This window comes from Microtus oregoni, unplaced genomic scaffold (assembly GCF_018167655.1).
Source record: "Microtus oregoni isolate MIOR12 unplaced genomic scaffold, Mior012 000018F_ref0000195, whole genome shotgun sequence".
NCBI classification, from domain to species: domain Eukaryota; kingdom Metazoa; phylum Chordata; class Mammalia; order Rodentia; family Cricetidae; genus Microtus; species Microtus oregoni.
The window spans coordinates 625,446-637,744 of NW_024543077.1; the positions used below are offsets into that span (position 1 = coordinate 625,446).

At 47.7% G+C, this 12,299-nt stretch overlaps 1 protein-coding gene across 7 annotated transcripts in view; it reads left to right on the forward strand.

Annotated features, from left to right (window-relative positions):
- Positions 1–12,299, forward strand: part of LOC121458754 (teneurin-4-like) — a 671,077-nt gene that overhangs the window by 578,534 nt on the left and 80,244 nt on the right. For all 7 annotated transcript variants that reach the window (XM_041668100.1, XM_041668102.1, XM_041668105.1 and 4 more), the window contains one exon: positions 6,071–6,217. In XM_041668100.1, coding sequence (XP_041524034.1) covers positions 6,071–6,217 — 147 coding nt within the window. The remainder of the gene's footprint in view (positions 1–6,070; positions 6,218–12,299) is intronic.

A 12,299-nucleotide genomic window follows, 5' to 3' on the forward strand; every position in this document is an offset into this window, starting at 1 on the left:
GCAAACCCCGTAGGGCCAGTGTCCTAGTGCAATGGGCGCTGATTCTCAAACCCAGTTCGGAAGTCTGCACCGGCCTGCTTGAGATTTGTCAAAGCAGAGCGGTGGGGGGTATAGCTCAAAGAAAGCCACTTCTGTTCTCCTCCCACCTGTGTTGGTAGAGCATACGTAAATAATAATCTCTTGTCTGGTCTCATAAGCTGCCAGGAAATGTGGATTCCACACAGTGGCAATGGCCCTCTCTGCAGGGGGTCTATAGTCTCTCAGAGAAGACTCAGAAGCAAATAATCCCAACCAGTGTGATAAGGGCCCTGCTGGTGGCGGTTTGGAGACCTCACCAAAGGAGGCAGGGTGCTTGCAGATTGTGGAATTTGACATGGGCTTTAAGACAGCTGTGAAAAGTTTTTTTTAAAAGTGGGCAGAAGACATTCGTGATTTAGGGGCTCCCATTAGTCCTTTCTGTGGAAAAGGAGTTTGGGGGAGAATATTAGGAGCAAGGAGATCAGTAACATTAATGCTGTCACTGAGGTGAGAAAAGATGTTGATCTTGTGCAGGGAAGTGGGCGCAGAGATGAAGGGGTGCAAAGGACAAAACGCAGTTGGAAGGGCATGCGCTGGGCAGGAAGCAACCCGCTTGCTACTCCGCAAGATTCTGAAAGGTTCCTGGCCACGCCTGATGCTGGCCAGCTGCAAAGGTGATATTGAGATGAAGTGGTCCCTGTCATTTAAAGGGCATCGTTTCTTTTGAAAAACTGAGCCCTCCTCTAAATCTCCAGACTACATTATTTTGGCTCCAGCAAATGCCTGGTGTGAGCCCTTCCATAGGGGACTGTTAATGTCACTCAGGCTCTCTGAATTATTGATGAGTTTCAGGGTTTGTGGAATTAACGAGCTTCTCCCATGGGGAAGGATGGGCATATTGCTTTAAGAAAGTCAGCAAGTCACCCGGGAGGAGGCCTCCCCATGCTGGCTAATGGGGTGGAGGATGGGGGTGATGGGTGCCAGAAACAAGTGAACCTTCTTCACTCCCAAGTACCCTCAGGCTGTTCTGATGCCAACGTACTGCGCAGGTCCTCAGGGTGGAACTTGGGTCGTCTGAAGAAACTGAGAGTGGATAAAGTGGCCCCATATTAAGTGTTTCCCTCCCCTGGGTGCCTCTGAGTAGCACTAAGTGTGTAGAGTAGGCAACCAGAGGAATTCGCAGAAACCTAAGAGGGGTGCCCTGGACAAGACTATCACAGCACATATATGGGGAAAAGAGTTCCAAGTCCAAAACAGAAAATGCTCTGGAAACAAACATGGGGCTTTCTTCAGTGAGGTGCTACCATTCAGTGTGGCTAAGAGCCAAAGTGTTTGCTGAACTCAGTTGACAACAGACACTTCGTCGTCTTTGGTCGGTTTTCATAGTTGTTGGTATTGTTGTTGTCTGCGTCAGGGTGACCTGAAACTCTGTATAGCTGAAGATGACCCTGGGCTCCTGTGTCTCCTGCCTCCACCTCCCAGGAGCTGAGATTCCAGCTATGTGCCACTACACCCAGATTTTACACACACACAGACACACACACACACACACACACCACACAAACATACATTCCTGGGACCCAAACAAGGGCCTCATGCATGCTAGGCAAGCAATCTACCAACTGATCCCCACACCCAGCCCCTATAGCTTCTCTTTAGAGACCCCTTACGACCAGTCTCTCACAGAGTTCCCTATGAGAATGAGTGTTTAAGATCTTATGCCCCACAGATGTGAGTGGCACAAATTTGTTATCTAAGGGCTTTGAAGGCTGAGTTAGGAGGAGGATCACAAGTTCAAGGCCAGCCTGGGCCAAATAGTAAAACCATTTCAAAATAAATAAATAAATTTAAGTTTAAATCCTTCCAGGAAAATACAGGCAAAAGGTGTCTCCCTCCGTCCATCTATTAACACAAAGTCTGGCATCCAGTGGGTGATGTATAAAACATGTTGAGCTTATGAATCGAGTGATGAGATCTGATAGTCTGTCCTTCTTCATTGGTCAGTTTTGCTAGAGGTACCTAATGGATCATTCATGTTATACATCAGGAAACCGAGGCCAAGACAGGGGAGGTAGCTTTCTCAACCCTTACCAGTCAGGAGGAAAGAAGCAGAACCCATTTCTCTCTGATCTGTTGGTTCATTTGAGCAAGTGCGTGGTGAGTGCCTGCCGTGTGAAGGCGCCAGGGGAAGCCCTGAGGCCTTTATGGAGTCTGCATTCTAACAGAGGGAGTGAGACCACTGAACTATTGAGAAATTAACCAATAACCAGAGTGACTGTCATCAGAAGGACAGCCTGCCTTGGAAGCTTGAGGTGATAATAGGATGGACCGGGACTCATGGCACTGCCCGTGTTACACCAATGCCAATTGCATGGCGCGGTGACCCTACAGCTATGTCCCTAGCTGCATGGCGCTCCTTCACTTCAGAGAGGTTGGTATTTGTGAGACCTAAACAGTGGCACAGTTTGAGCAGCAGAGGGTTACTTTCCAGCGAGTGCAGTTCTTAGTAAAGTTACACACAGCTAAAATCCAATCCAGTATTAGTGGTCCTTACATGGTAAATGCCCCTTGTACAGTCAGCTCTCATGCTTACTGGGCTGAGTAACCGGCATAAGCCATGCCATTTAATCCGCTCAGTGCCTCTTTCACACCTACAGATGCAAACACTGAAGTTCAGAGTTAACGTCCAATGACCGTGCTAAGATCTGAGTTGATGCCGGGCGGTGGTGGCGCACGCCTTTAAACCCGGCACTCAGGAGGCAAGGACAGGCAGATCTCTGTGAGTTCGGGGCCAGCCTGGTCTACAGAGCAAGTTCTAGAACAGGATCCAAAGGTACACAGAGAAACCCCGCCAAAAGAGGGGAAAAAAAGATCTGAGTTGAAGTTCGCCAAACTTCAGTGTACCCATAACTATAAAACATATTTTGTTTTTTTAATTAAAAACTTGAGACTAATGGTGTGAAATTGGAACTTCTCTGAAAATCTGGAAAATTATTTTTTAAAACATGTGTGTGTTCTCATACACACACAGCCAGGTTTTGTGGATGAATGTGGGTGCAAGCTACAGCACGCTTGCAAAGGCCGGAGGATAGCCTGAGGTGTTGGTCCTCACCATCCGTCTTATTTGGAACAGAGTCTCTTGTTCATCACGGTACGCACCAAGCTAGCTGGCCCTTGAGAACCTGGGGATTCTCCTGTCTCAACCGCCCAGCTCTAAGTAGATACAATGAGATTACCGTATCTGTCTCGGTGTGGATTCTAGGGATCCAAACTCAGGACCTCACATCTACACAGCAAGTGTTTTACACACTGAGCCATTTCTCTAGCCCCCAAAGTCTCCCCTTTGAGGAATAATCTGTGCAAAACACCTAGCCCAGGGGCCAGGCATGGCAGCCCCCGAGTACATGGCAGCTGTCACTGTCCTCGCTGTCCTGAGGCATCTACCAGAATACATAGTCCACAGACCAAGTCTACCTCGTCACAGATTTTTGTTAATCAAGTTTATTAGAACACGTTGTGCTCATGACTCACGGATAGCCTGTGCCTGCTTTGGGACTACAGTGCCATTACCAAGTGATTATAACAGATACCTTATTATGTTGAGCCCTCCTAATTCCCCTATGTTATAATTAAGAATATTGGGGTTCAAAAAAATTTAATAACATGGCCAGGTCCCCTGGCCACAGAGTCATAGAGCTGGCCTTTGGTGTGGCTTCTAAGCTCATGCTCACAAAAGGTCCTTTCTGCATCTTATGAGATGCTGTATCACAGCAAAATAAAAGAGTATCCTAATATTTTTAAAGCTTTCACCTCCTTCCTCTAAGATTAACCCCAGGAGGAGTAGTTTAATTAAAAGCAGTCCCTGGGTAGACGGACGAAAACTTGAGACGAACTGAAAGACAGGAGAGGCTCTGCTTGCTGAGATCACTCTGGGTGACTGATCATGGTGGCTTAGTCAGAACACAGACCAGTCACCCGCATACCACCCACCACTCTGGGTGACTGATCATGGTGGCTTAGTCAGAACACAGACCAGTCACCCGCATACCACCCACTGCTCTTGGCGCCCAGGTTTACAACTTTTCTTCTTGGTCAGTTTTGAGGCTAGCCTCCCACACGCTCTACGTCCTCTACTAAGCCTTCTTGTGATCCCCACTGCATTCCCCACATGCAACCAGTGTTTCTTCCTTGCGTGGAAAGGACGTGGTTGCATTGACTGGTTGGTGTCTGCATCGACCTCTCAAGAGGAAGTGAACTTCCGGTTTTTGTTGGAATCAGAGTCAACTATCCAAAGCCCTTGAGCCATAATGGTATTTAATCTTTGCATGCTAGTTTTAATATGCATTTTTACGTCCTTGAAACACTAGTCTCAGGTTCTGATCTATCAGCTGCTCTTTGAGTGTTTATATGTGCCAGGTTCGTTGTCCTTTAAAAACAATGAGTCACGGAGCCCAGCGGACAGAGTGCTCACTCAGCGTTCGTGAAACCTGGGGTTTAATCGCCACCGCCGCATGCATGAGCAGACGTGGTGGTGCACACCTGTGATCCCAGCACTTGGGAGGCAGAATCAGGATGGTCACAAGTTCAGGGCCATCTGCAACTGCATAGCAAGTGTGAAGTCAGTGTGGGCTACGTGGGACCCTGTCTCAAAAAGAAAGAAGGAAGGGAGGAAGGAAAGGAGGGAGGGAGGAAGGGAGGAAAAAAAGAGAAAGAAAGAGAAAAAATGAAAACAACAACCAATAGTGGTAATAGGTTCATGAAAATAAGGACTCAAGAGAAAGAATAGAAATGAAAAGAATTCGGATGAAAGAATAGGAACTAAAGTGAGCCATGAAACCTAATGTTTTCTTAAACATGAGTCTCTTCCTTTTTGAAATGTGTGTGTGTCTCTCTCACACCACAAAATCCTGTGGGACTCAACTCGTACATAACATGACGCAGGTGCGGAGGCCAGAGGACAATCTTTAGGAATCAGTTTTCTCTTTCTACACTAGGTTCCTAGACTCAAACTCAGGTCATCGGTCTTGCACGTCAATAGCTTTTACCTTCTGAGCCACAAACCAGGCTTGAAAGGGCAGTAATCAAAATCCTGTAAGCCTACTTGACTGTTACTAAAAGTCCCCACCTCATCATGGAGTCAGAGCAGAAGAAATGGGCTCCAAGCAGTGTCCTGTTCTTTTTATTAGGTCACCCACGTCTTCTCAGATGGCCATAGCTGTTCCTAGTTCCCGCTGTATAGTTCAGGTCTCCGTCTAGGCACTTTGGTAGGATGCCTGCTTCTCAAGAATACAACTAGGTAGTTTTCATCTCTGTGCCTGTAGCTAGCCCAAATAAGATGCTTAACAAGGGACAGGTGTGTAAATACACAGCTGAGCAGCTAGCACTGCTTGGCTCTTCCTTTGTACTTGAGACCAGCAGGAGTTCGTCTATGTCGTGACAGTCTCCTGGGCTCCCCTGGTATAAAGCCCTTTCCAAAGCATAGCATAAACACAATGGTAATAGAAAGACCCAAGCCCTCATTCTCGAAGCAAATACTGTTGTCTAGGAGAAAAGGAGAGCCAATATGAAAAGCCTAAGCCCACTGAAGTTGACCTAGTTACAAGAACTAGGGGGGGAAAGCACATCTCTAGGCCAAGTGTTACAGAACACCTTCAATCCCAGCACCCAGGAGGCAGAGGCAGGGGAATCTCTGTGAGTTAAAGGCCAAGAGACAAGACAACCAAGCCCAGGATTGAGGATGGGTGGAAGACCTCCCTAGTCAGGCTCTGGCAGGCTTGATTAACTGACTGCAGCTCCAAATCCTGATCACTTGTGTAATGGGGGGAGGTGGAGATGCTGAGGGTTCCAGACCCCTCCATAAGAGTCCTTACTTCTCCGAGTCTCTGCTGTCTTCTCTGTAAAGTGGAGAGTCATTGTGGTACCTGCCTCCGCGGCTGCTGAGACGGACGGACGTGAAAGCATCGTATAGGCAGCTGGTATAGCATGAGTGCAGAGTGCAGGGGTAACAGTTGCGATGGGGCCCCAGCCCTTGACTCCCTGCTTTGTCTTACAGAGGGCTGTCCTGGCTTGTGCAATGGAAATGGCAGATGTACCCTGGACCTGAATGGGTGGCACTGTGTGTGCCAGCTGGGCTGGAGAGGAGCCGGATGTGACACGTCCATGGAAACCGCCTGTGGGGACAGCAAAGACAACGATGGAGGTAGGGATCAGGCGTCCGTAAACCCCAGCCCGTTCCAGAGGTAGGAGACAGAGAGACAAGAGGGGACACTGCTGGGTTAGCAGGGAACCAGCATCCTAATACACAGTGAGGGACTTCGGGACACAGAAGACTGTGCGGGTGGCCTGAGGAATGGATTCTATTGTTAGCATAGTTTGACTCATTTTAATGAGTGACTATAAATGAAATTAGTTGGCATCTATTGGCCAATGGAAAGAAGGCAAGGAGAAGCATCCTCGGTTATCCCTGTGGTGGAATCGTTACCTGGTCTGGGTTTGCAGAAGCAGCCCTCTTTTGTATCCCGGAAACTGTGAAGGATGTTCCTCCAGGGAAGGAGGTTCACTCACCTGGATTAAGGTGTCGCCTCTGATTCTGAAGGTAACCCTCTCAGGAACATCAAGGCACACTTTCCCTTCACACTCTCTCATCCATATAGGTTTGTAATAACGTCTGCCTTTGCTTTTTTTCCCAAGTGTTGGACAGCCAAAACCCAAAGGAAGAGGGGTTAGCCTTATAGAATATTAACTCAGGGTGAAAACCCATTTTAATTAAAACTTGCATCTTAACCCCACCTGGGTACTAGGTGTCTCTGAACCTTACTCTCCCCAAATATAAAATGAGGCTGTTAACAGAGGCTACTCGTTTGTTTCCAGCTGCTCAGACCCAAAATAATTACACAAAACTGTATTAATTAAAACATTGCTTGGCCAACCACTTAAGCATGTTGCTAGCTAGCTTTTATATCTTGTTAACCAATCCATTTCTATTATTTTATATTTTACCATGAGGCTCGTGGTTTACAAGTAAAGTTTCGGGGCACATCTGTCTTCTCTGGTAGCTACATGGCATGTCACTGACTCCGCCTTCTTTCTCCCAGCATTCAATTTGAGTTTCCCACCTAGCTCTGCTCTGCCCTATCACAGGCCAAAGCAGCTTCTTTACTCATTAACTAATAAAAGCAACACATAGACAGAAGGACTTCCCACACCATGAGGCAGTTTGCCCATCAAGGTTATTCAAGTCTTTATATTAGCCATAAAATTAGCTTCCATTTCTCTATGGTGTAAACTTGCATAATATTCTCCATAATATACTCCACATTCCCACGTGGTAGAACCTGCTTCTACCAGGGAGTTACTGGAAAAATAAAGAAGACAGACACAAAAACAACAACAAAAAAAATTTCTCTTTCTAATGCTGGCAGCTGACACACTTAGGCAGCTCTCTTTGATTTAAACTGAGAGACTTCCCTGTGTTCTGCACAATGTTAGAAACTGGAGAACTAGAAACTTGGCGTCTTCCCTTCTGGAAATTTCCTGTCTACAGCGTTCTACAATCTCAAACTCCATGAGGATCAAAAGGCCAAGTGTGTAATATTGTGGTCATTCTAATTCAACTGGTAGGTTGGCTCTGGAATCCTAGAAATGTTGTTTTAGAGCCTTGATGTTTGTCTGGACTGTCTTTCCCTTGCCCACATCCAGACAGCAGTCATTCAGATAACCTCAGATGACAGCTATGAGAAGAATTAAAAGCAAGGTGCCCATAGGGTTTGGGCCTTGATGGCTTTTGAGCAGAGATGTGTGCCTGCCTAGAATCCCATCATGTTGCTATGTCCCTTAATCTAGCTGAAACATGGGGAGATCATCATTATTCAGTTGCCCAAGCATGTAGCATCTCTTTTGGAGGACCGTGTCTTACAGGAGGCGTGGAGATGCGAAAGTCCTGTCCATCCTCCAGGAACTCAGAGGAAGGAGGAAGCACCAAGGTTGAGTGTTCATGGATTGTTCTAAGTGAAATTGCAGGGTTATATATTAGTTGTGGGACTGGGAAAACATTTATCAGGAAGGTGATATCAGAGCAGGAAGGAGTTTTATGTGGGGGGAGGGGTGTTTTGTTCTCAAGAGATCACACAGAGAAAGGCAGGGCAAAGTGAGGAAGGGTAACGAGCCTCCTTGTCTTCAAGTAAGAGAAAGAGCATTCTGACTCTGTCTGTGGGAAAGAGATCAGCTTCTGTTGTCTGTACGATGCCCTCAGTATCCTGCTGCATCTTGCCTGTGTGGCTGCAAGGCCAGTGATAAACAATAACATTCATGGAAAATTAGGAAAAAGGAGAGAAGCCATACTGGGAAATCATTCCCTCTCCCAGAGTCCAGGATCTTGGCCCAAGCTTTCACACAGCTGTGGAACAGCTAGACAGCTAAGGAACTAAGGGTCTTTGCGATGTTCAGAAAACATATAGTCCCCCTACACACATACACACACACACACACACACACACACATATACAAGAACACCAGAGTAGACACCCTGGTTGCCATGCTTCAGAGACAGCCAACACTGAAATGCCCAGTTTTCCCAGAGGACCTGTGCCCACAGTAGCCCCGAACCCCATGTTATAGGAAACAATCCAGACCCTAGGGAAATGGAGCCTTCTCCAGTTGCTCTGAGCAATGAGCCAGCACAAAGCAAAAAGAACAACCAGAAAATCCCCAGTTGCGGGAGAGCATACCTCATACATTGTTTGAAGCATATTATAGAGCAGAATGAGTTTGTACATCCTCCGCGGCACACAGAAGCTGCACTGTGAGGGCCTTCATTTGCTCCATGAATGTTCGCTGAGCATCTGCACTCCCAGGGCTTCAGAAGTAAAACCGAGAGTCTCTGCCCTTGCAATGTGTCAGATTCAGAGAGAGGAAATGGAGGTAGCCGTAAGACCATGGGGTCCTGCTGTCCCAGAAAAGCATCCAGCCATTCAGCTGGTATTATCAACCACCTCAGAGGGAAGTGAGCCATGGCTTCCCCAGGAAGATCTCCATCACAACTGGAAATTCAACCATCTCGGGAGGACAAGCCTTGGGCATTTGATTCTCCACTGTGAAGCAAGGAGATGCCTCGCTTCGGTAGACTGGCCTTTCTATCCATTGAGAGAGTCCGGAGGAAGCCCCAGAAGGTCCCGGATTTGTAAGATGGCATGGATGAAATAAACTACAGATTCCAAAGGGACAGACATTACCCTCACTGGCTTTCTGTCTCTTGGCCTTGCACAAGCAGAGATAGTCTGGTAGAAGGAAAGGCAGGGTCACCATGCAGGGAGCACACACGTAGGCCATATCTAGCAATCCACAATTTTCCCTTCCGTGGAGCATCCGTGTCTTGGGTCTTGCCGTTGGCAAGGCAGCACACTCTTTTCTTTTAAATTTATTTATTTATTAAAAATTTCCACCTCCTCCCATCCTCCCATTTCCCTCCCACTCCCCCCACTCTTCCTCCCCCTCCCTCTCCAGTCCTAAGAGAAGTCAGGGTGCCCTGCCCTGTGGGAAGTCCAAGGCCCTCCCCCCTCCATCCAGGTCTAGGAAGGTGAGCAGCCAAACAGACTAGCCTCCCAGAAAGCTAGTATATGCAGTAGAATCAAAACCCAGTGTCATTATCATTGGCTTCTCAGTCCGCCCTCATTGTCAGCCACATTCAGAGAGTCCAGTTAGATCACATGCTCCATCAGTCCCAGTCCAGCTGGCCTTGGTGAGCTCCCATTAGATCAGTCACATCGTCTCAGTGGGTGGACGCACCTCTCGCGGTCCTGACTTCCTTGCTCATGTTCTCCCTCCTTCTGCTCTTCATCTGGGCCTTGGGCGCTCAGTACAGCAGCACACTCTTTTCTGAGAGGATCTAAGGACCAGTGAGCATGGCCCGGTCTCCCTCAGGAAGCTCACAGTCATGCGGAAGAAAACTGTCATCTAAATGACTGAACCTCATGGAAGCAGAATGAGAGGAGCACCTCCATGCCAGCCCAGACAGGGGACACAGCGCAAGGCCAGAAAGCAATTCAGGGTCGAGAGAAAGTGCAAGGGGCTCCCTGAGTGGCCAAAATGACTTGGGGGCTTGGAGGAGATTAGCAGAGTTTAATGTTGAGTAGCAGGGCTAGAAGGAATTCCATGTCCTTCCTTCTCCTCCCCTGCATAATGTAGACAAGGAAACAGGAAACCAGAGGGGGGGGGGGGGGTGACATCATGCGTCTCCCGGTCAAACAGACAGCCAATAGCTGGGCCCAGACTAGGACTCCAGGCTCCAGCTGAGATGCCCCATGTAGCCTTGTGCATCTAGAGCATGCCTCCTCCTCTTAGAGACTTTCGTCCTCCTTGAAATGTGGGGAGTGTCTACCCAGGCCTGAAGACGCTTTGAAATATATGCCACGGAGCCTTCTAGAGCATGAGAGAACTCCAATATACAATTGATTTCCATCGGAACGCTACTCCCTGTGAAGTTTTAGACTACCTTTTTCACAGAAAGGTTTAGTATATTTTGTATATATTGGCGGATTTTGACTGTTTTTTTTTATTTTTTATTAAAATCCATATTCCAAGCTGGGTGTGGTGATTCCCACCAATAATTCTAAGACTTGGGAGACCCTGGCAAGAGGATCAAAAGCTCATGGGTTACCCAGTAAGATCTGGTCTTAAAAAAAAATCTATCCCAAACATTGCATATTCATAGAATAAAAGGTCCACCTCTGCCTGGTTTTCAAAGCTCCTCCAACAAACCTGTAGGTGGTAGAGAGATTTACATACAAGGACACGGAGTCTCAGAGAACTGGAAGAAGTTACCCAGCCGCACACAGTGGATCAGCGGGAGAGCTAGACTAGACAGGAGCCCTGTCTGTAAAGAAGATGCTGGAACAAAAACTCCACTGGAATTTAAACAGCCAGATCCCTTTAGATGACACTTTTCAAAGCAGCTTCAAGGTATCAAAACGTCTTCCATGGCCCCACGAAAGACAACTGCGGATGGCAATACCCCAATTGACAGACACAGCCCAGAAGGAGAAATTTCAAAAGAACTGCAAACAAAGAAAGCTCCCTGTCCTTCCACCACCTGCTCCACCCTTCTCCCACTGTGGGCATGGGACGCTCACACAAAGCCCTAGAATCTGGTCACCCTCCAGACGGTCTCTAAACCACATTTCTCGTGATAAGAGACAAGAGAGGAATTGACCTTTAAAAAATCTCGTGTTCCAAGGAGCAGATAAAGATTTCACAAGCCCTTTAGAAAGAAGGAACGGAATTCATTATAGCAAGTGACAAAAACTTCTCTGGGAAGTTTTCTGCAAAGGGAGGGGTACCCTCCCCTCCTTCCCCAGGGCCTGCCCCAGGGGCTGCCCACAGCCTGCTGTAAGACCGGTCTATGGCCTACAGTCTGCCCACATCTCTTTCCAGCCATGCTCTGGGTATTCTGGTTCCCCTCCCTGCTGTCCCATAGGGACGGGAACTGGCTTGCTTATTTCCGCGTCTCCCGTGCATAGCACAGCACCTTGCCCGTGTAGGCACTGTGCTCACCGTGTAAAGGAACAAATGCATGAATGATCCTGCGAGGCTCAGCCCTCTCATGGGGAAGAAGGGGAGCTCAGGGGGTGATGGAGATGCCCAGAGCGAGGGCCCACCTCAGCCCAGGGTGGGCTGTGTCCTGGAAGAGAGAAAGCTTGAAGACAAGGATTGCTAATAATAAGCGGCTTCCCCATGGCTGTCCCGGCTTTCCTTACCCTGGTGGTTGTAAGTCTGGGATGAGTCCCTTACTCTCTGCTGGCTTACATCAGCCAACCTCATCTGGCTGTTGTCTGCACACCTGTATGGTTTCTGTCATAGCCCCCACCCTAGATAGGCTGGCCAAACCGATCCACCTGTTAAATGTGGGAACCTTACAGAAGCATTCATTCATGCATATGCATATATATACACATACGTTTATACACACATACATTCATACACATGGATACACATATATACACATACAGACACATACACATATATGAATACACATTTAGAACTGCCAGTGCCAGTTCTAAACACAAAGGTTTTGCACAAATGCTGGGCTTTTATAATGCATCTTTGAGAGTGAAGTTTGTGGGTCCCCCCCCCCATTCATTTCAAAGCATGTGTCTCATTTAAATGTGACAGTGGAGGAGTTGCCCACGTTTGCTGCTCAGCAAATATTTGTCAGATGTGCGAGGAGGATACACCAGCTTACCAAGGTGCAGGCAGGCAGAATTCTGGCCTGGCATCAATCACCAAGC